Below are 23,295 nucleotides of genomic sequence, written 5' to 3'. Positions count from 1 at the left end.
TTGCCAATTCAGTGTACCTACCCGCTTCAGTTCATTGTTCCTGCGACACCAAGTAAGCAGAATAACAACAAAGCTGACAAAAATGCAAAAACAGAAGAAAAGCAGGTATGAAACTGTTGGTTTTTTTATACTGAAATGCTTTGTCATCAACCATTTCATTACCAGGAGTGACGTTACAACTACGTACTAAACAACTAGTACCATGTGTAAGTATTGTCGAAGAGGTTTCGTTTGAATGGCCACACCCCAACATTTCATCCACGGGCTCAAAAGGTAGAACTACATACTAAATAAATAGTACCATGTAAAAGTACTGCTGAAGAGGTTTTATTTGAATGGTAACACCATAGGATTTCATCCACAGACTCAAAAGTTAGAACTACATACTAAATAAATAGTACCATGTGAAAGTACTGCTGAAGAGGTTTCATTTGAATGATAACACAATGGGATTCCATCCACAGACTCAAAATAATAGTGTCACGTGAAAGTACTGTTGAAGAGGTTTCATTTGAATGGTCACATAATAGGATTTCATCCACAGACTCAAAAGTTAAAACTATTTCAAAAACCAATTCATAATTCATAAAGAATAACAAAAGAGATTAATGTTTAATGAGTGTGTTTATATTTGATAAAGACACGGCAAAACTTTTCGTCCAATGTTTTAGACGAAAATCCCCCCAAATCCAAATCTTAGTGCAAGAATGAGTTGATCTATATTAGAGATGTTGAAGCCGTTCAAAAAACGCGCAGTCGTGTATTGTCAGGTGTAAAAACTCTGGGCTTCGCCTCGAGTTTTTAAAACCTGATAATACATTCCTGCTCGTTTTTTAAACAGTACACAATAACTAAATACCACCATGTACAAACGTTCAAATGGTCACACAATAAAATTTTGTAGGGCTTCATTGTTTTCTGTATTGGGACATTATCGTTCATTTAGATATTTCATGCAAGCTGTGTCTAGGCAAGACCTTGTTTAGTTTTCGTTTTTGTATTAACTTCAGCCCAAACAGCAGTTCGAAGAAGCAATGAGAGACCTGAAAATATCCTGGATACCAAAGTAAGTCTCGTATTAACATAGCGAATATGCTTCTTAGGCTGGGTCTCAACAAACCGCGCCCTCACTGTCTCCCCCCCCTCCCTCCCCTCCCCTGTCCCCTTTCCCCTTTCCCCTGAGATATTTTTCCTACACTGGGGTTACTTACCATTTACTCGGAAAAAAACCGGAAATTCCGGTTGGAAAGTCAAATGGTTTGCGCCATTCCCTTTGGGAAGCTTTGGAAAAGATGGACCGTAATTTGAGGCAGTGCAATTTTTCTACAACTTTTTAGTCTGTTCAGCTGATTTGGATAGTACTTTGTGGCGGGTTGTTCTGCCACCACGTCAAATTTTATAGTATTATGTTTATGCACAAGAATTCCACCTGGGTGGTTGGTGTAAATGTCTACTATATTCTTCAATTCTTTTACACCTCCCCCTTAGTAATTAATCTCATACGTAGCCGTTATTTTGTGTCGTCACGCGACGATCCACTCACCTCCATAAAGGAAATAGCTGTGTAGGAAGAAACGATTCTACAATTTCAGTATGGGTCTCCTTAGGACTAATCTTTTTGAGAATTACTTATCAGTCGAGAGTACCTCAAACTTGTGCGAGAGAGGGATCTCTCCATCGCGCGCCCGATTTCTCCCCTTCCTTTTCGGACGCCTTCCACGCAGACCACTGTAGCCGGTATCTTCCATTTAATCCATCCTCCTTTTTCCTTCAGACTTGACGATCTTAGCCTCTGTGATGAGTTGGAAGAACAATATCCTGACCATTTACCGCTCTATGTTGCCAGACTCCAGTTCTTAGATAATTCCAAGGTATGGATTATGTAAATGTTTGCTTAATTTTCCAGGAAACGTCGGTTGAAGTTCTATTCATTAGCAAGAACGCCCGGTAGTTCCACACGCTCCCTTACGCCCTCAAATTACAACTGCGAAGGAATTTCGTCAAATTCTTACCACCACGAAACAGTACATGGTGTTGTCATAGTTAGTAGTGATGAGAAATGGTTATGAAGCCCGTCAGACTCCATTGTTATATGTTTATGTAGACTTGACGGTGCACAACGTTTAATAGCATTCGGATTGCTATTTTAAAAAATTATTGTCAAGGTATTTAGCACGGAAGTACCATTTGGGGACACCAATTTTACGTCTCCAACTGGAGACGGGACCGCCATTTTACGTGGTCATCCGAGCCACGCTAAGGTCTGGCCGCTTACAGTGCAAAGGGAGTAACTTCATTTCTCAGTTATTTTACAAGACCCTGAGTATTGGTCCGGCCCCAGGAATCGAGCCAACGACCTTCCGCTCTATCGTCAAGCGCTCTACCGACTGAGCTAATCCTGCCGCGTTTTTTTTATTGGTCAGTAAGATGAAAATGATCAGAATGATTCCTAGCATTTTGATCTTACTGACCAATAAAATCGCCGCCTTAATTTAGTCCCTCACAATTTCTGAACAAAATTCACCGTCATTTTTGTTGTTGATTTTTACTACCTATCATAACCAGTCTCCTCTACTATAGTTTTATCTGATTCTATCGTGATGCGTTGAAAGTATGTTTTTCTCTTCAAATTCCTTTTATATAGGAACGCCTTAAAAGACTTCCACAAATAATAGATGCAGCGGAGAAGGTCGTACAGTTGGTAAGGCCAAAGATATGACATAGATACGACCACAAATATAATTTATGCCCCATTCACACAACTAAACATGTGTCATTGTTCAAACTACAATCCTGGACAAAAGTCCTTGGGATAGTACTCCAGTATTCATATTTTTCTGTCATTTCTCGGTTCCCTCCAAAAACAGTGCATCCTTTTCGAAATTTTCTTGCAGCACTCCCTCCCCCACCCTATACAAACTTGAAACTCAGAAAAAATTCTGGATACACGCGTCCAACATCGTTTGCGGGGTGAGGGGAGGGGTTGGACCTGTGTGCATTGGAAAATGTCCCAGAAACGCAAAAGTGTCCCAAGACTTTTGTCCATGATTGTAGGTTTTAAAAACAGAAAACAGTAGCAGAAAACTAGAACACATGCTTTTACACAGAATTCAAATGAACTTTAACGCGTTTCGTAACTAAGCAGCTTTTAAACATGTTTAAGTTTTAGTGTGAATGGGACGGCAGTTTCAGGCTTACGAAAGGAATTAGTTGGAGCCTAGACACCTAATACCCAGATACGGCTTAAAGTCAGGCTGAAATATGATTGCGAAAATCCGAATGCAAGCCTAGTTACCCTTCTGTTAACTTTGCTATGCACACTTTTGGAAACGCGGTCGACTTTTAGTTCGTTCTGGCTCTATTGGGGATATTAATCATCTTCTGATCAACAGTGATTTAGTGAAAAAGAAACATGTAAATAGAAGCTTAAAACGTCGACGTTTCGGCATCATCGCAACGTCGATTTTCTGCGCTTTTATTTACATTAATCATCTTACCTTCTTTATGTGAGACGTGCCATGAAACATTACCCCCACCTTCCGCCCCCCAACAAAAACAAAAAAAGATTTCATGCAAGTCAGACCCAAATTAACCAAGGGACAGGCGAAGCACCTTGACTTGGCCCCTGATATTCTTGCAATAATTGTTTGTTCGACTGACCAGCCGAGTGGGGCTGGTTCACTTCGGTGCCGTTTAGGCAAAACAAAATTAATTATGAACGAACGAATGATATCTCATATCTTGAAAAAAGCTTGGTACAATAGCAGGCAAGAAGTGCGAGAAACGCGCTGAAGTTTGCGCCAAACTCAGTCTCATTTTCCCTCTTCATTCGTTGAAAAGTTGGTACCAGGCTTCCAATTGTTCAAAAGGAGGAAATTGCTGTCCACTGGATAAATTTCTATCCAGCGGTTGACGCAGTTGGTGTATATTTATCTACTGGATAGCGGTGGATTGCTCTATCCACCCTTTGTAAGAATCACAAAGCATAGCGATGCAGAACTAAATCAACAACGAAAACCGGTTTATTTTAAGGTCTTAACTGATTGAGCGACGTTTTTGTCCCATCCGTGTTTAGATAGACCGAGTTGACCTATCCAGCTATTACGGCATGAAAACTGATCTACGCCCAGATGCCGCCACCATCAAAAGGTACTCTTCGTCATGTTTGTATACTGTTTTTAACGAATGATCTTACTACTCCGCGCGCGAGGGACGGTGAGAAGAACGCAAATGCGTGAGTGCCTCTTTCTCTCTCTCATTCCCATCGTTCCCTGCGCGCTGTCTTTCCCATCCCTTCCCCAACCTCCTGGTGGCACAAGGAGGCCTCGGTTGAGGAAGAGGTAGCTGATGAGCTGATATTCGGTAAAGAAATAGCCAACATCGCAAATGATTGAAAAAAAAAAACACACACTTTTTGGGTTTATGACCCTTCTTCAGTGTGAGAAAAAACCGTTGAGGTGAGAGATGTATGATGATATCATGATGATATGATCTTTGGGACCCAATGTTGTAATGAATTTCAAGTTTAAAGAATGAAAATGACTCTTTGACGAATCTGTTACAACTTAGTTTAAAATGCTAAGGTTACAAGCGTCTGCTGTAAACGAGCGAATTCAAGTGAAGTCACGTCGTCTGTAGTCTGCTACACAGCCGTTTTTAGATTCGTCACGCAACGCTTTAGTGGGGAGGAGCGTTGCGTGACGACACTAAAACGGCTGTGTAGCAGACTTCGTCGTCCATTGTGGTGTGCTGAAAATAACGGTGTAACGGTGTACCATTTCAATCCTGTGGGAGTTGAACTCTCCAAGTAATAAAAAAACTTTCTTTTGTTCGAAGAAATTTAACGTAGTCGTGGTCACGAGAAGGAAAGCAGCTTCATTTTTCATTTTAGATTTATTCCAGTTGTCCACAATTTATTAAACTGGGGATTTGTTGTCGTATACTGTTTGTACTTGAGTAAAAAACTCTAGCTTTCAGCGTTTAAAGGGTGTATTATAATACCTGTTAAGCGTATTTTTTTTGGGGGGGGGGGGGGGGGTGATGAATTGAGTCCTCTGCTCTCTTGCGGCCTACAAATTCTGATTCCTGTTTTATTCTGTCTTTAATAGTGAGAAGGAGAACCAGAAAGCTGCGCTTGTGGAAGCGTTATGTCGTAAGGTAAAGTTGGCATAAAAGTTCGATCATAAGATCTTATGAGTCTGTTGATTGCGTATTCATCATACACCCTGTTTTATTGAATGTTAGCGGTGTAGTAAAAAAAAACAGTGTGTGGAAAGTGCAAAAAACGAGGGCCTCTCGAATTTGCGCCCTCGCTTCTCGCGGCTTGCAGTTTCGTCGTTCGCCGCTCGGCAATCAGTGTAAGGATAGATTTCCATTGTCGCGTAACTTTCACATAAGTACGCATGTAAATTGTACGCGCGTGAATGAAATAGAGGCAGTGTATGGAAGGTCACGCGAAAATGTTAAATTTGAACGGGGTCAACTTTTACATTTACGCGTGACCTTCCATACATTGCCTCTATTTTATTCACGCGCGTAAAATTTACGTGCGTACTTACGTGAAAGTTACGCGACAATGGAAATCTACCCTAAGAGCTCTCTTACGAAACACGCGTTTGCTACACGCCACTTAGCGGTCTTTCCCTGTAGCTGGTCAACTGAAATGCACGCTCACAAGAATTGTTTAGTAAGTTTGGGAAAAGAGAAAACTGTTTTTTTTTCTTTTTCATTACACGGCATAAACAGATGATGGAAACTTGTGATTGTGCATGATAAAACTAACCATCCGACATAACAATGACAAGTGTTTGTCCCGTATGCTTTCAGGGAATTGCTTATGCTGATATGATTCTAAGTAAACCTTCAGACGCTATCAGCAGCGACCAGCCTTCAGGTATGTTTTCGATCACGTACGTTTGAATTTCGTTTGACAACCCTAAACTAAACTCCCTGCAATCTGTCAGTTCGATAGACCAATCAGGCATTGTTCAAATTATACCTCCGGTAAATGAACAGCAACGACAAAAACCTGGAACAAGTCGTTCAGACGCGGCAAACATCGTGTCGGAGGGGTTGGCCGAGAGAAGCCGAGAGATGGCCGAGAGTCTGGCCGAGATGGTGTGGTTCTCTAAATCCCAGTCCTCACTCCTGAACATTACCTTCCGTCTCAGTTGATTCTAGTCCCCGCTCCTACTTAATAGAGAGCTTTAGATTCGAGGACGAGAACGACTACGAATACGAGATTTGGCTTCAAGTTTTTTCGCGTATTCTCTAAATACAGACCCCCAGTAAAGCTTTTTGTACCATTTTTCCCTAGAAAAGTTAGCACTGTCATCTTTAGTGAAGGAGTTTACGCCCTCTCCCGATCGCAAATGATAAAACTTCTACCATTTGAGTTCTTGTTTCCGCCACTTCGACATTCGCGCTAAGACTCGTAGCAGAGTGACGACGGCTACCACGTTTTCCCGCCAAAATGACGCTGGTTTACGCGCAAGCACTACTCATTACTGAGGAAATCTCGTACTCGTCTTAGAATCTAAAGCTGTCCATTAACTTCCGCTACGGTCCGAATTCCTGTTCGCACTACACCAAAGTGTGACACAGAAGACACAGAACCTGTGTGCGCTGGGGAGCGCTGCGTGATATCCAAAAAACGGCTGCGAGGGAGACTAATCCGATCTGTGACTCTCCATTTTCGAGATCAGCGCGGCTCAGCTTCCCTCCGCTGCAGAAATCTCGTCGACATAACAGTTCCTATGCGTGAACAGAAGCCCTATCCGTTATGGTTTTCGTGCCGGCGCTAAAGCTATCTGATAAAGTGTGGACATAACCGAGATCCTCGTAACGCGATGAGATTAATCGAGTAACACGGATAAAAATTCACCTTGGATAAAAGCGCTCCCTGGATTGTAAGTTTTTAAAATCTTCAGACTGGGATCCGAAAGTGCCCCATTTTTTAAGACTATGTTCAGACACAAGACTGATGCATATTTGATCTTTCTTTGCAGTTGAACATGATGTCAGTAGCTCAGCAGACAAAACAGAGACCTACGAAGCAATTTGTGAGTGCCATTTTTGTGAACATTTCTCTCTGCCTGAACCATCTTTTAAAACCGTTAAGTCTTCACAATGCGTAATCAATCACAGGACGTCAAGAGAATTGAGGATTTCATGCCGCCTAAACCAATTTCTTGATATACACTTTTCAACGTCACATTTATCAAGTAATGAACAAGGGATAGCGCTAACAAAGAGCATTTACTTACTGACTCTCAAGATAGAAGTTAATTAAAGTAAATTCTCTCATGTTTCCATATTTTTCCCTAACAATTGTTCTTCCCAAGGCCAGGTTCGAGCCTCGCGGCATAAGAGACCTTAAAATTTTAAGACGAAGACGGCTAAGAGAACGAACTTTACTCAATACTAAGTAGTGCGTGCGCGTGAACCAGCGTCATTTTGGCTGGAAAACGCCATAGCCGTCGTCATTCCACTACCGATTTTAGAGAATTGTCGTAGGGACGGATACAAGTTGTCAAATGTTTGAATTTTTATCATTTTTCGATTGGGAGAAGGGTTAACATTACCGTGTGAACTTTTCTGAGGAAAAAAAATAAAAATGAAAAAATAAAACGTTTTTTCGAGTTGTAGATTTTTTCAGAATACGCAAAAGAAACTTTAAGTCAAATCTCGTCCTTGCAGTCATCCTCGTCCTCGATCTCCCTGCGGCAATATCTGCAGAAACGCCTGGATATAAGCTCTGACTGCGTGAGCACCTGCCTCCTGCAAGGCTTTAAAGACAAACGAGATGCGTGGGAGCTGGAGACAAGCGAGATGTGCGAGAGGAGAATGACTCGAAAGAGCGCAGGGCGCCAGCGGGGAGTCACTCCTTTCGCCCGTGCTTTACTTGAATTAACTCAAGTATTCCACCCTCCCCTACCCCCACCAAAAAAAGATCGTGAGCCAGAGAGGACGAGGCAGCGTAAGCACCGTAAATTGCAGTCAGCCTTTACTATTTTACCTTCTTCCCAAGGCTTAAGTTTGAGCGTGCAAGGATAGAGTCCCCTCCCCTCCCCCCAACCTCCCGCCCCTCCACCGCCTGGCAGCTTCAGTGCTCGCGGCATTCTTTGACTTTAAGACCACGATCTTTCTTATGTTTCTAATTTTTATTCTTTTCACTCTTACTAGATGACAAAATAAGCGAAACTTTCAACGAGCTTGTCAAATGGGTGGACGTTTCAGATTCAAAAGTAAGTCGAACAGGAACGTATGTTATGTTTTGAGTTTAAGGCAACACAAAACACGGAGATACTCACTCAGCAATTGCAAAGCTGTCTCCATTATAAAAAGGGCGCTTTTAAAATCCTACACCACAAAACGTTTACATTACCATAATGTGAGAACTTTTGCATGAAACTATCTACAATCATGATACACTGCATTACAAACAACAATTACAATGATCGAGGTTTACAGTTCACTTTCAAACAAATACCTACAGCAGAGAGGGGGTTCCAGTGGAATCTATTCGTGTTTCCTGCACTATAATGAATTCGTCTGTATTGAACAACCCTCGTTTGCTAGTATAAAGCAAAGAGTAGGCGTTATTGAGACAGACTAAGAGAATGCCAAAAATTACTGTACTCTACATGCAACTTTCATTTTCAGGTTTTGCCGTTTTACGTTCGCCGTGCGGAAGCACTGAAACTCTATGGTTTGGCATTTAAGGCCTCCATGAAACAAAATGGAGACGGCAATCCCAGGGCAGCTGACGAGAAGAATATTGAGGTATAAATGTGCTCCCTTTTTTTTCGGTCTTGAAGCGTAAATAATTTCTTTAATATTCAGAGCTACACTCTTTGCTATGATTACTCTAGCCTGTAATCAAGCTTTCCGGGCTGCTTTGGCCGCTATTCCCGTACCCCCGGGAACTCCGATAGAGTTTGCTTGCTGGCTAAGATTACTCCGGCTGCTGACTGGATACTAATTCGTCCAAAGCTTGCTGCGGCGAAATCGCATTCATTTCAAGGCTCATACAATTTGTTTTGTGTTGTCATTTTTCAGTTGTGCGAGAAGCTCGGTTGGGAACATTGTGCCAACTCCATCAGAGCAAGCCTTCTAATCAAGTATCCTGCAAAATATCAACCCTTTTAATCAGTTCTTCATGTTAGACTCACTGAGTTTTACATTTCACACGCCACGTGGACATCTCCCATAATGCACCTTATTTGCCCCCCAAAATTTTGTATCACCTTTGTTTTTCATTTCTCCTGCAGGGCCCAGTTGTTCGTTGGCCGATTAGCGCTTAACCCGTGGTTAAATTTAACCCGGGTTTCTCTTTCTTATGTTCAAAAGCATGTTCTCGGATAATTTTCTCCGTTATATTTAGAGCTTTCAATCATCACCTGGTAGACAAAAAGAACTAAAACTGAAATGCTTTTTAAGCTTTCAAATCTGAATTCAAATCTCGCACCAACCCTGGGTTATCTTAACCAGGCTTTAAACAACTCGGCCCAGGGTATTACGTATGCAAAATTTGGGGGTGGGGGTGGCGGAGCAAATAAGGTGCATTGTGGGAGATGTGCAAGCAGCGTATTTTTAGGTCGGTAGAAAGATGCTTCCGAAACACAAGCAACCACTCAATAATCTCAACATAATGCAACCGGGATAAATTTTGGTACCGTTTTTATCACATTTAGAATGGAAGGAATATTTTTCTCATTTTTTCAGTTCTCGAGCAATATTTTCTATTGGATTGTTAGGAGATATGAATGCTGCCGGACTTTTCTTTTATTTGAAAAGCTAAACATCAGAATTTTCAGTTAGAACCAATACACCTTGTATAGCATTCTAAACAGAATCCAACTAGCTTTCACTATTGCGAAAGATTACTTCGTTTCATAAATTGCTACTGAATAGTTTTGCATCGTGAATCAACAAGGTCTTAACTTTTTCGCTCCAACTTGGTATGTAGGGTATTATTCTAAGTGTAATGACTCCTTTGAAAAAAAAGAACCTAGACAGGGAGGAGGAAAGGGCGGGCGGACGGATAGACGGATGGACGGATGGACGGATGGACGAACGAAAGAAAGGATGCAGTGAAAGGTTCGGCTCAGTGCTGTCAGTAGCCCGGGATTGTGGGCTCCTGATTTAGTCCATATTTTTGCAATTGTAGCAGTGTTTTAGTAAAGAAAGAAAAAATCCCACCACGCAATATTTGTTCGCCTTCGTACTTGTTTTCTTGCTTTTTCACAAAAGAGTGTTAAAATCTCCACTACCTTGGGGCCTTCTTGCGTAGGCTTGAATCTTTTAGGTGACAACGTCAGTGAAATATCTGTATTTCAGCTAGTCTGCTACACAGCCGTTTTTAGTGTCGTCATGCAGCGCTCCTCTGGGGAAGAGCGTTGCTTGACGACTCTTAAAACGGCTGTGTAGCAGTGAGACTATATTTCAGCCCGGTATGTCTGACCTGGGGAATTACAAAACTTTTTAAGCTTACGTTTGCTTTGTCTACCACTTATTTAATATGTACATTTTTTAAATAAAGAATGAATTTTGGTGTTGCCAATTTTTACTTGGAAATGTCTTCTGACAGTTGCTCAAGTCAAATCCAGCTTTGCTCACTGCCTCAGATGGTAGAGGTGTTATCTTTCTGGGTTGTTTTTATCCATCTTTTAAAACCGCAGCACTTGCAAGAGCAAGGTTTCTTCAACAAGAAAGTCGATGGGAAAACTTTCTTTCTTTCTTTCTTTATTTAGTTAGTTATAGTTTGTCAGTCAGTTAGTTAGTTATAATTTTCACTATGGTAGCCTGCTTAGCTGGAAGGATTGTTATGCGCGGGGGTACTTTCTTGGCGTCGAAGGACATTTAACTTGGTCTCAATCTACTCGCGGCTCTGCCGGCTGAAAACAACAGCTTTCGCCCGCTGTTCCCGCCAGCTACGAGGGTATCGCTATGGATACTATCATCACATCATTGTAAGGCTATACCCACCAACAGCTCCCCTGACCCAACCTTTTGCTCTAAGTGAGAGAACGGTATAAAAGTCTGGGAAACTGTCCATCTACCCCTCCCCTAACCAAACATTTTGCTCTAAGTGAGAATTGAGTGTTTGCGTTGGCTAAGGGGAGGAGTAGGTGGGTGGCTTCCCAGAATCTTGCATGAGCAAAGGTTTTCCTTGACAGTGAACTAAATGTTTTCTCTTGTTAAAGTTGACTTACTGGTGTACATGGGGCCCAATATTTTTTTAAATGTCATGAAAGATATTAATCATCGTGGATAACGTGAGCCTCTCCGCAGACATCCTTTGGGGTTGGTTCGTCACGCATTCCACGTTATAGTTTTATCGTTTGTCTCATGATTGTAACTTTAATATCCATCGCGAGGTTTCGACCGCACACTGCATGTCTTCATCAGGCGATAGTGTCGAACTATTTGTACCATCATGGTTGTTAGTAATTGGTGTATCACAAACCTCGCTCATGGTTGGTGGGTGTCTATCCAAAGCATTATTGGTATTGTGAGAGGAAGAAACTGATCCCTCGGTGGTCCGCTGTGGTAGAGGTTGGTTGTCATGTTGTCTGATTGTATCGAATTGTAGGCATCCACGCTTCAGGAATCTCAATTCCACTGTCCCTGTTGACGTTGTTAGGTTGAAGTCTTATGTGGATAGCCTCCTTAACTCTACGAGAGTACCAGTGATGGTTTCGGTCAATAAACTTAACTTCGTCCCATAGCGGATAACCCTGGTCTTATTGGCGTGTTCAGAAACGGCCGAAGTTAGAGTTCGCGAAAGCCGTGTATTCCTCTCGTCCTCCTTAATCAGTTCATGCATGCACCTTCCGATTTCGCCAATGTATACTTTGCCTCATTCACAAGAAATCTTATACACTACTCCATCTTATTTTCGTGGGTCCACAGGACCCTTTGGTCGCACTAAGTGCGATCTTAGTGTTGTATCGGATTTGAAAGCAGGTCGTACGCCATGCTGTTGTAGGCAACGACGAAGTGGTTCAGATAAACCTTTGATGTATGGCAGAGCCGCTGTAGATTTAAGTTTGGTTGCGGGTTCTTTGTCAGATGCCTGCCGCATCTTGGATTTTGTGGTGTTAGTTACAAACGAATAGGGGTATCCGTTTGAGACAAGGACAGAAGTTAAATGCTTCTTTTCCCTCAGAGGTAGCCGGTGGTTTAGTGATGATTTTTTTTTTATTGATTGTGCAAGCAGTTGACAACACCGCGTTTAACTGATTGAGGGTGGTGTTAGTCATAAGACAGGTACTGATCAGTGTGCGTAGGTTTTCTGTAAACACTTGTAGTGAGGCGTCCTTCTGAATTTTTTATGACCATTGTGTCAAGAAAGGGAATTGCGTTGTCATAAATGGTTCGTTTTCGTTCGTTTTGTTATCGTAAATGGTTCGTCTCAAATAAGAATTTCTTTCTTCCTTCAGTTTTCCATTGCGCAGTTCCTGTTGTCTATAATCACTAGTTATTCCATTCCGAACCATTTTGATGTCTCTCTCCCTGATCCGGGAGGAAAGTTTTTCCGCGAGACTTCTCTCTTTTCCTTAGCCTGCTATAAGAAGCTTCCTGGAATCGCGGGTCTTAGGTCACGGGCGAACTACTCGCGTGTCCGTCGACCCTTTACGAGGGTTGCTCGCGAGCCATTCGTAGCTACTCCATACCCTAGCGCAATTTTCATACCTTCTAAAGTCTGTTCGTTTGTAGTAATGCTAAATGTGCCTCGCTTGAAACTTTTATCCATGTGAATGACCAGTCAAAACACAACATTTCTCGCCAAAAGTACCCATTGCTACATTGTCCCGCCCTAAAAATCTTTATAATTCCAGTTTTCCCTTTGTAACATTTTACTTACGCTCTTGTTCCACTCCAGAAATTTTCATCTTTTCGCAGTTTTTCCACTTCCAAATTTTTTCTTTGTTTCCATTGTTCTACTTCAAGAATTTTCATCATCTTTAGTGCAATGTTCCACTCCAATACTTTTCCATATCTTATTTTTCCACTTGTAATATTTTCATTAAGCTACCTTTCCAGTTAGATTTTAGTTTCTGATTGATGGCCATTTATGTTGACGAAAGAAAGGCCTTGCTTGTCGTAATTGATCTCTTAAAATGGCGGCTTATCCACAGTACAACGATATTTCTGCAGACTTTTTCCGCACATATAAATTTTCACTTTTTTCTGTTTGAGTCAAAAAGTTATCGAAAGATCCGTGACAGACAGTGAGCACAACTGGAAAACCTTTAGAAAATTTCCATCACAATAAATATGTTTATGGATCGAACATCTGTTTTGTTCAGAATGACAAATTCTTCCAACCAAACATCAATACATGAGATAAGTACTTGCTTTTCTTTTGACGATAGTGTCGTTGCTTACTGTGTTTTTTTTTGCGGTCAGAAGACTTCAAGGATCTTGAGGGGTATAAAGAAAATTGAGTCGGTCTGTTATGTGCGTTTGTCCCGCACTGATAGCTAAAAGGTGTATTTAATAACAACAACTATTGTGTATTCACAAAATAAACTTTTTAATGAAATGGAGAATCTACTCATGTGTGAAGTCAAAAATTTCATAAATTAACTGGGTGAAAGTGAAAGAGATTTTATCTTTATACCCATTAAGAAAAGAACGGTTTTTCTCTGTTTAAATGTAGATTCACGGTGTAGGAATTCTCGCCAACAATTAGCTTCAATTGTCACTCATTAAAAATACAGGTTATTTATTTTATACAGTTATCAATACTTTTTTTTCTTAAACAAAAACCTTGTCGCAGACAAAACAAACTTTTGAGAACCGAGAGGGTATTTTAACCTGAATCATTGTACTGATCTGTACTGGTAAAATTGGTTGCTTAGAAATAAGGATATAAAATTTGATATGTTAGATATACTGTATTCAATTAAGTAATTCATTTTTTTTTGTTGAATGCACTTTTTGACTAGATTAAAATGGCACTACCCATTTGACGTAGGAGAATAAAGGAATGCACTTATCTTTGAATGAACTTAGCCCGGAATCGCGAGATTTTTCGAAGAAATATGTGGATTTCAGAGTAGTTTTCCCTCCACAACCTGTTCGACCAATCATAAAGCTTCTCGATTTTCCCGCGAACGAGGCAGCAAAGAAATGCAAGGAATGTTGCATTTGCGCAGTGCGTTACTATTAGCCACGTGGTTAATTATTGGCCAATCAAAACGCAAAATTAAACCCCACCGCGAAGATCGTTTGTCAGGGGTCTGAAGTCGGTGCAAAAACATGTCCTCTCAAGCGGAGAATTGAAAAAGTTTACTCTAATTTCTTCTATCTTGACCCTCAAATATGCCTCAGGGGACGATCTTGCAGTAAAACAATCATTTCCAAACACTTTGATAGCGATCGCTTGAAAATCAGAGCTAGTTCTTGAAGGCGATTCTGGCAAGTTTGTTTCGCATTCGTACCGTTGAGGCTGTGTGTAAACTTTGGTACACGATTCACTCATGCGATCGGTTCACCCTAAAGTGAGAGCATTAACTTCACTTTAGATTACACCGATGTCGAATCCTACAGCCACACTTACAAGCTTGTGGATCGAAGGTTGGTATCATGCGTTTTCCCTTTTGTACACACGTGTTAGGTCGCTTTTAGGCAAGTTGGTGTGTTAATATGTGAACTCTAGTACCTCGCCTTCCTTCTTTATTTCAAGAGGTATATTTATTTTTTGTAGCGCACGAGACAATTTTGCGGCACGGGTTTGGTTACTACCAGCCGGCCTGCGGATAAAGGAAAAGAAGAATCTGTTTTGCTTTCATGCGTATGGACATCACACGCTTGCTTTTATCACAATTCAATTTACAAATGAAAGCTGCTGATTATTCAAATTTCTCTTGTAGGTCAACCAAGCCCTGTTAAGAGTAACCCGTCTACTCCGGTAAAAGGGGCTTTGAATCGGGACGCGTCTATGGTTCAGGAAGACTTTATAAAGTTTTACAAAGATACTGGGCTAGAACCCCTGGCTCGAGAGGTACGTAAGCTTGAATCTCCTCGTGCTTCCCCCGCGACGAATCATCTCTTTCTTCATCCGATGGGTGAGCAGTATAAAGCATACTTTGAATTTACCCTCATTGGCTTCTAGCATCACGATTCATAATTCATGATAATACTTCTCAGAGCTCATCGAAGCTTCAGATGCGACTTATTGTGATTATCATTTCGTTTTGGCCGTCTGTGTCCCCGATTGCATGTGAGCTCATTCAGGCTTATTCAATATGACTTCGATTGAATTCAACTACCTGCATCCAACGGCCCCCTTAATCTCCACAGGGAATGAACTATGTCCTTAACTACTGAACTAAAGCTTTTCTCGTCCTCTTCCTATATTTTGACCAACAGGTCGGCGTCATAGACAACAATGGGACTATAGATGGACTAAAAGACACGTCTCTTCCTACTAAAGTCAATAGTAAGAATTGCTTTCACTTTGTTTACTTGGATTCGATTTAGCTTAGTTAAATCTATCTTCTTTGACGTGTGTGTAGCATCAACTTGCCTTTGCTGTGTACAGTTTCCTGAGATCGAAACGATAATTCTGCAATCTTGTTGATGTTTATATCGTGCATTTTCAATGATTTTTCCTTGCATCATTTTTATTGATTATGTATTAAGATGTTAATTTTTGAGCTATTAATTTCTTTAACTCGGTTGTGCATATTAATTGGCTTGTAGTTCTTAAGACTTTGATTTTCAACCTTGTTTTTCTCTCTTGGGAAATAGACATACAGTACATAGAAGGTAAACAAAGTGTTATATGAGAATGAATAATATTAAGAGTTAAATTTGTACTAATTATTTTATTTGCAAGAAGTGATTGATTGGTTGATGCTTCAATGCTCCTTTTCAGTGCTCAGACATCATGACTAAAATTTTTGAGAAAAGTTAAATAACTGGTTTTTATGATATTGAAGTGACATCAGGGCTCACCTTCATCTAACGAGTGAAATTTGATTTGCCCGCCTTGAGTTTGCATTAAAGTTGCATTAATACAAATAATAAAGGGTGTGAGATTTCAGTGTTTGTTTTAAGAGCTGATCGTAAATGACTATTGCACTTAGCCATTCAGTAGCCTGAGAAAACAGCCAACATTTGGCGACCCTACCACTGGTTTCCGTACCAAATGATGTCTAAGAAATCAAAAACAAACGCAGAAATTCCATACTGATGACGCATCACTACCCAGATCTTCGTAGTGCTTCTGATTGTTTGAATCAAATTTTCCGTGCGGCACATCCAAACAAAATTACTACCCAGATCTGGGTAGTGATGCAACATCCGTATGGGATTTCTACGCTTGTTTCTCTGGCGTCATTTGGCGGGTAAACCAGTGATAGTGTTGTCAAATGTCAGCTGTTTTCTGAGGCTAGCCATTTAGACTCTATTTTACTTATTATTTTTGAGGGACTATGCCATAGTACTTGTGTATCAGGTGATCTTGCAACTTTTCATAAGGTACTATCTCCGTTCTTGAGCTATTGGCAAAACAGAAGTCATGACAAAGTCTTTTGGGGTGCAGATTCTTCAAGACTTGAATCCTATTTTTGGATATTCAGTTAAGAAATACAAAATCTGTGTTCAGGTTAAAGAATCTGGTATATAGTTTTTCATAAGAAATTCATCCTTAATCACAGCTCTCCTAGTTTTATCATCTTTAGCAGTTATAGGATAAGGTTAAGTATGATCTGGAGAATTATGCGGTTTGAGGAGGGTGTATTATTGGCTTGGCAGGTGACACCCTCCAAGAACTGCATAATTTTCAGATCATACAGAAACCCCATCAACTTTCTGTACAGTTGACATTATTGGTACTAATATTACAAGCATGGAGTCCAAATGTGATCAACGTGTTTATTGCATGAGGTTTTTGTGATATCCATAATAATCAAGATCTCTGTAGACTGATCACTCTTTCTGAGACCTTAATTAGACCAGATATCACAAAAACCGAATCTAATCATAATTAATGTTTTATTATACATTGTTTTGAAGAACATAACAACAAAAACACCCGTCGCTTTTGGAAATCATGCATTGCAGTCCCAACCTACAGCTTAGTCTGTTCTCTGCGAGCAGATAACTAACTAATCTGTAAGTTGTGCTGTTTTTCAAAAGTAACTGTTGGCTCTCAATCAATGAGAAGATGGGTAAATAATTTATAATAATATTTTGTTAGTTAAGGCTATGAGATCATTAACTTGCATATCTGTATGTGTGTGTGTTTTTTTTAACAGCTGATCAGCCAAAAATAGTGAGCAGTCCTACTGTTTTGCCTGTTACAACTGCCAAAATGTCACCTGTTATTTTACCCAAAACTGTGAATTCTGCAGCATCACCCATGGTAAGGCTAGAGATGATTTGACAAAGGATATCACATCAAGAATCATAATGTTTTGTTATTCAGCTTTCACTGGGATCAGCTAAAATAGGCAGTTTTAGTAATAAAGTCCTTGAAATTCCTCAAATCTCTATAAACCTTTCAAAGAACTTAAATTCTTTCATTGCTCTTGAAAAGTACTTGAAGTTAGTACTTTCAACGCGGTGAATCTTAATTAACTGTTCATCATGCATTGTAGGGGATTTCTGCAGCTCAGTTAATTATTACCTAGTCAGACTTTTTTTTTCTTTCCTGACTTTTGTCTGATAGAAAAAATACTTCTTATTTACATAGTCCAAGAAAAAGGGCATGCAAAATTGATTTCTTGAAAAGTGATAGTAGAGTTATTTCAGCTGCTTGTTATGTTGTCTGTGGTACCAGTAAGAGATATAAAAAATCCCTGAAATTCCTTTTTGCCTATCTTTTGATGTCTGGGTTTCAACAGTAACACAACACAAGTGGGACTGTAGGAGCTATGAGTTCTCATCTCACTTTTCAAGCACCATATTATAGATGCTTGCAAAAATGGAAGGAGTAAAATGATGTTGGCCTTCCTAAAGTTCCTTGTTCTATTATATTGCTTTCGTACTTGGCCTTGTATTTGCATTAGTGTTTGTTTTTACTTAATTCAAAACTTCTAATGGTAGTGCCTGTGCAATGCTTACATCACTTAAGGAAGCTGGGCTTAAAAATAACCCTTAATGAGTAATTATTGACTTTGTTGTTTGTTTGGTTTGGTAGGTCATTGGTTCACCTAACACACACCAGGTAATTGCTGTTGGTGGAAGCCCAAGAACTCCAACAATGATTGCAGCTCCAATTGTTCCAGCTAACACAAGCTCTTGGCCTAGGTAAATGTGGGAGAATTATGTCTGCAAATACATATTGCTATGTTAAAAATTTTAACCATTCCAAAATTTTCCTTGACAATAACTTTCAAACTGCTCTCCTTCATTTTCATAATTATATGTCTCTTATTGAAAGAAAAATTGAGAACTAAGGTACATATCATCTTGTCTGATCTTGACCTCTCTTTATATATGTTGTAGTTAATTTTTTATCTCAGGTAATTTTTGTTTTTCTTTTGTCTTTGGGTATGGTAATGTATGCTAATGAAGTTGAAACAAAGGAAAAATAAAAATTACCTGAGATAAAAAATTAACTACAACATATACATTAGGCACTGAATTGCAATGAAAACATTGCAGTTGTAACTGTGAAGATTTAAGGTTGCTGTTGAATTACAAATCTAAAAAGGGGTTTTCCATTAAAAAATAAGAAAACCAAGAATGCTACAAATTTTTCCATAATTAAACAACAAGCAAATATGTCAAACAGTGAGATCTTTAACCTGCGAGCAAGCTCTTTGGGTTGCTTTGGCGCAGGCTATAGCTATGAGATCTTCAATTGGACTGGCTGTCATACAGTCCCAAAATATTTCAACGGTTTTTTTTGGAGTTTGACAGTTACAAAATGTGATATGTCAAGTTTTAAAGTCAACTTGGATGTGCCCAGCTCATGGCAATCTCGCTTTTTACATCTTAGAGTAACACCTAGCAGTGGAAAGAAAAGAAGGCTTGATTTGATGGAAAGTGACAACATTCTAGATAGCGGAGACAGGTAAAATACCCTATCATGAACTTCATTTAAACACAGATTTGGTAATGTCATGGAAGTAACTGTTGGTGAAACTGTAGGTGACATATACATGAACGCCGCCTGGTTAGCTCAGTTGTGAGAGTACTGGTCTGCTAAGCAGGAATTCGTGGGCTCAAATCCCAGCCAGATCAACAACCAGGGTCTTTAAAAAACTGGTGAGATCATGCTGTCTGAGATTTGAGATTTCTCAATTCATATGATTGCATGATAGGGCTTTGACATCAAGCCATTGGCCTTGTCTCCTTCATTTTTCGCTTGTTGATGAAATCAAAGGAGGCGTAAAAGGGCCACACTATTGTTTGAAAAGAGTAGGGCAAGTTTCCCCGGGGATGTGGTCTACCTTTCACACATCATTCATATCATGGGCTATCAGTGAGTTTCTGTGAGCTTATAAATGAACTGATAGCAGCTGCCAGTGGCTCCCTTGTATGCTGACGTCTGAGCATACTGTTAATATCTAATTTAAAGAGGGCACATCTTGTCCTCTAATCCACAACATTCTATCCCATTCGACATTCCATTCTGTTCCATTCCGTATTGTTTGTTTAGAAGATATTGTGTGTCCATCTTGTTTGTTTAGTTTTTTTTTGTACCTCATGAAGGATTGCTCCACCAAAATTGCTTTGTCTGTTTTCTGCAGGAAAAAGGGCAAACGTCTACCGAATGCTGGCCGTTCAGTTGGGCCAGGTGACAAAGATAAAAGTGAAAAAGGTCTGAGACACTTCTCAATGAAAGTTTGCGAGAAAGTTCAGCAGAAGAGAACAACATCATACAATGAGGTACAAGCAAAAGACATCTAAAAAGTCCATACATTTTCACTTATGTTCCCCTGAGCGAGGGCTCCCCTGTATAACCTTTGTATTAGGTATTAACTCTGTGGAAGGGACCTTCACCCAGGCGATGTTCCAGGAGAGACCTTCCATGGGGTGGAAGCAACAACCGACAACCGCCCCGAAAACTGGTGACAGTCTTCTGAGAAAGCACCAGCAATCAACAGAAAAGGAGAAATGAATTCTGTCAGCAACAATTTATTTTTTAAATGGTGAAAGTGACATCTAACATCTTTTATATTTCGGCTCTTTTGGCACTTATTTTCTGTGAATCATTTTCTAATGTTGGTTTTATTGAAAATCTATCCCACTAAGGAGAAAAGTTGATAAAAATACTTAGTAATATTCTTTCCAGGTGCTATCTGCCGTAAATTCAAAAATTGGTATCACAGAAATTTATTCTGAACCAACAGCGACATTTGCAACAGTGACATTTTTCCTAACCTACAGAGCAGTAAACAGTATTAGAAAATTATGAGAGACAGCATACCCCCCCCCTCCCCCCACTTCCCTTGAGTGGTTGGGATCTGCCACTGTACTTTCCCTGAAATCTCTTATTTTAGAGATTTTAGAGGGAAAAGCCCTGGAACTGGGACATTCAGACCTCTTTGGAAGTCTTTGTACCTCTTTGTATCTGATAGTGTCCCTTTGAAAAATCCTGGATGCTCTCAGAATAAAAATCTCAGGTCTTTGACTCCAAAGAAGGTGACAGATGTACATGTATAACACAGGGTTAACTGTTTGAAGTCTGTCTGTCAAGCTCTCACTCTCTTCAGCTGCTACAAATTCATGTAATTGCTGCAAGTGCCCTTGATGAGATCCCACTTGTGATAGGTTAGATGGCCCATGCTCTCTGTTATAATTAATGTTTTCTTTAAGTAATGTTAATATATAATTATAGCTTGTTCCTAAGTAATTTTTTTCCCGTTAGGTTGCAGATGAGCTAGTACAAGAATTTAGTGATCCTGACAAGCATCTCTCACCTACCGATCAGGTACTTGTTCCTCCTCATGTTGTTATTATAGTGTCTGTAAAGTGTTTTAATCATAGTGCAGGGTGCAAAGAAAGTCAGTTTTACAGCTTGCCATTTCAGGCAAGCTGTAGCTAGCATGTACTATCCCAAGAGTCATTCTAACAAGCCAGGTAAAATATTTTGACAAGAAGGATTGATTACAGTTCTTCTGTAATTTAACTTCCCTAAAAACTGTCACCTGCTTGTCAGGCAAGTTAAGAACCAGATTCACTTGTCTGATAGCAAAATCTACTAGCCCCAGGCTATCAGAAACCCCTTTCTTTGCAAGCTGATAATGGTAATTCATTTTTGCTTTCTTTTTGTTTCAATTTTTGTTTTTGGGTGGTCAGTTCGTAAAGAACTGAATTCGCGAAATTGTCAAAGTAGGCTAGTTTGGTATCACAGAATACATTCTACTGGAAAGCTAGCATAGTTTTTTAGCAGTAAGCCAAGCATCTTCTTTGGCCAAAAGCAGGTTCCAACTTATAGTTGAGATCTGTTGAAAATCAAACATAAGCTCATTATTAAAGGACATGACACATGGTCAGGCAAGGCTTTTCGCAAAATATTCAACTTTGAGAAGTGGTATCAAACAAACCTGTCTGACGTTACATTCTTTCACTGATTAAATATTCTAGGGTTCCCTGTGTTTTAACGAATTTTTTCTGAATCAGAAAAAGAGTGAAAAAATAGTTCCAAAACAGTGCACCCTATAGTTTTTAAAAAAAAAAAATATTGTTGTGTGATTTTTTGATGGACTGTGGTTAACTCCTGTCCGCATTACGTTATGAAGGTTTTTTATTGCAGGTTATCCCATGGCTATTCACTGCTTTCAACATCTTTTTCATCAACTATGTGTTTCATTTGTATTTTTGCTAGGCTTATGACCAGAAGAATATCAGAAGAAGAGTATATGATGCTCTGAATGTTCTAATGGCAATGAACATCATTTCAAAAGAAAAGAAAGAGATCAAGTGGGTGGGACTACCTACAAACTCAGCACAGGAATGTCAACAATTAGAGGTGGGTAAAATAGGTCGATAATTAGGGTCAAGCTTAAGTTATTTAAAAGTCGCCTTTTAGTGACCCAAAATTATAAAATGGTCACCAAACTTACAGTCAAACCAGAAAAACTGTGAACACCAGAAATAGTTCTGGAATGTTGTTGTGTTGCAAGAAAAAAGCCAATCAGGTGTGAGAAAACTAAACTGTAAGGAAGAACATCAATTAGTTGTGGTTTTGTGGTTTGCTCGCATGTCCTGATCTTTGTTGTGATTGGTCTTAACACAATAAACATTCTTGAAATATTTCAAGTGTTCACAGTTTCCCAGTAGCACTGTAACATATTGATGGCCAGAAAAAAGGACACTTTGTAACAAATTTCTTGAAAGGTTTGAAATATTGAATGTGGCTGCCCTACTTTTGCAGTGGTGGGTACCTGCAACATTTCAAGGTCTTAGAACTAGACAACCAGGATAAGGAATGAATATTTATTAAAGTTGAAAGACTATAAACTCAACTAACAAAAAAAAACTGTGGCTTGACCGAGTGATATTCGCAGCTCTACATCCACCTGATTTTACTGTACACTGTACCTTTCAGTCCTTTATAGTGCTGTGTTTTACCACTTTTAGGAGGAGAAAAAAGAAAGGGAAGAGAGAATAAGACAAAAGACTGCTGAGTTGCAAGAACTGATTCTTCAAGTAAGACATTACCTTATTAATTTTTTTTCAAAATAGAAACATGATAATTGGATAGATGGCATTATATGTTGGGCTAACTTAAGTTCAAATGTTCACACTTGTCAGTAGCCTGCAAACAGGCTTTCAAGGTGGAGTAGGGCAGAAAAAAAAGTGGTCAAGCAACGACAGCTGAGCGTGGCCTTGGGGAAAAAAGGCGGGGGAACCTGTAGACTTTCTTTTGATGCCACCCATCCACCCACTTCCAATTATTTTGTAACACACATGTCAATAACACATGTCATTAAGGTAATTTGACGTGAGAGATTCTAATGTTGTTTGTGCTTGAAAGCATCAGCCTCAATAACATTTGCATGCATGTGTCAGCACGGTTGTGGCTAAAATTTCAATTTGCTGGGTATCTGCAATTAGTAGGAGGTGAATTGTACAGCAAGGAAATTCTTTTGGTTCTATTTTTCTTTTGTTTCCTATAAGAGTAGCCAGGGCTCACGTTCTTAGTATCCAGGGAAAATCCCTGGCCCCCGGCTCTTAGTGACAGCCCTGTGTAAGTATTTTTCATCGGTATTTATCACTTGTCAACAGTCAGCGATCTGAACAATCAGATCATGATACTGGAATCCGGTATCATGGATGGACCGCATCTAAGAAAGTCTACAGGCTCTCCAGCCTTTTTGT

The 23,295-nt window shown here is 39.8% G+C and overlaps 2 protein-coding genes across 2 annotated transcripts in view; both read left to right on the top strand.

The window, feature by feature from the left end:
- LOC140950355 (tripeptidyl-peptidase 2-like) overlaps positions 1-10,575 on the top strand; it is a 36,113-nt gene extending 25,538 nt beyond the window's left edge. Inside the window, exons 31-41 of the mRNA XM_073399562.1 lie at positions 13-105; positions 1,011-1,066; positions 1,775-1,871; positions 2,645-2,701; positions 4,076-4,149; positions 5,109-5,157; positions 5,827-5,893; positions 7,008-7,061; positions 8,185-8,246; positions 8,665-8,784; positions 9,061-10,575. Of these exons, the coding sequence (XP_073255663.1) occupies positions 13-105; positions 1,011-1,066; positions 1,775-1,871; positions 2,645-2,701; positions 4,076-4,149; positions 5,109-5,157; positions 5,827-5,893; positions 7,008-7,061; positions 8,185-8,246; positions 8,665-8,784; positions 9,061-9,150 (819 nt within the window). The 3' untranslated portion in view covers positions 9,151-10,575. The remainder of the gene's footprint in view (positions 1-12; positions 106-1,010; positions 1,067-1,774; positions 1,872-2,644; positions 2,702-4,075; positions 4,150-5,108; positions 5,158-5,826; positions 5,894-7,007; positions 7,062-8,184; positions 8,247-8,664; positions 8,785-9,060) is intronic.
- Positions 10,576-14,097: 3,522 nt separating this feature from the next.
- Positions 14,098-23,295, top strand: part of LOC140949882 (transcription factor Dp-2-like) — a 17,562-nt gene continuing 8,364 nt past the window's right edge. Inside the window, exons 1-10 of the mRNA XM_073399023.1 lie at positions 14,098-14,589; positions 14,886-15,016; positions 15,385-15,454; positions 17,277-17,383; positions 18,161-18,270; positions 18,965-19,039; positions 19,719-19,857; positions 20,840-20,902; positions 21,800-21,943; positions 22,555-22,623. Coding sequence (XP_073255124.1) covers positions 14,547-14,589; positions 14,886-15,016; positions 15,385-15,454; positions 17,277-17,383; positions 18,161-18,270; positions 18,965-19,039; positions 19,719-19,857; positions 20,840-20,902; positions 21,800-21,943; positions 22,555-22,623 — 951 coding nt within the window. The 5' untranslated portion in view covers positions 14,098-14,546. The remainder of the gene's footprint in view (positions 14,590-14,885; positions 15,017-15,384; positions 15,455-17,276; positions 17,384-18,160; positions 18,271-18,964; positions 19,040-19,718; positions 19,858-20,839; positions 20,903-21,799; positions 21,944-22,554; positions 22,624-23,295) is intronic.

This window comes from Porites lutea, chromosome 10 (assembly GCF_958299795.1).
Source record: "Porites lutea chromosome 10, jaPorLute2.1, whole genome shotgun sequence".
NCBI classification, from domain to species: domain Eukaryota; kingdom Metazoa; phylum Cnidaria; class Anthozoa; order Scleractinia; family Poritidae; genus Porites; species Porites lutea.
The sequence above is the reverse complement of the archived record's forward strand: the minus strand, read 5'-3'. Positions and strand labels throughout refer to the sequence as shown.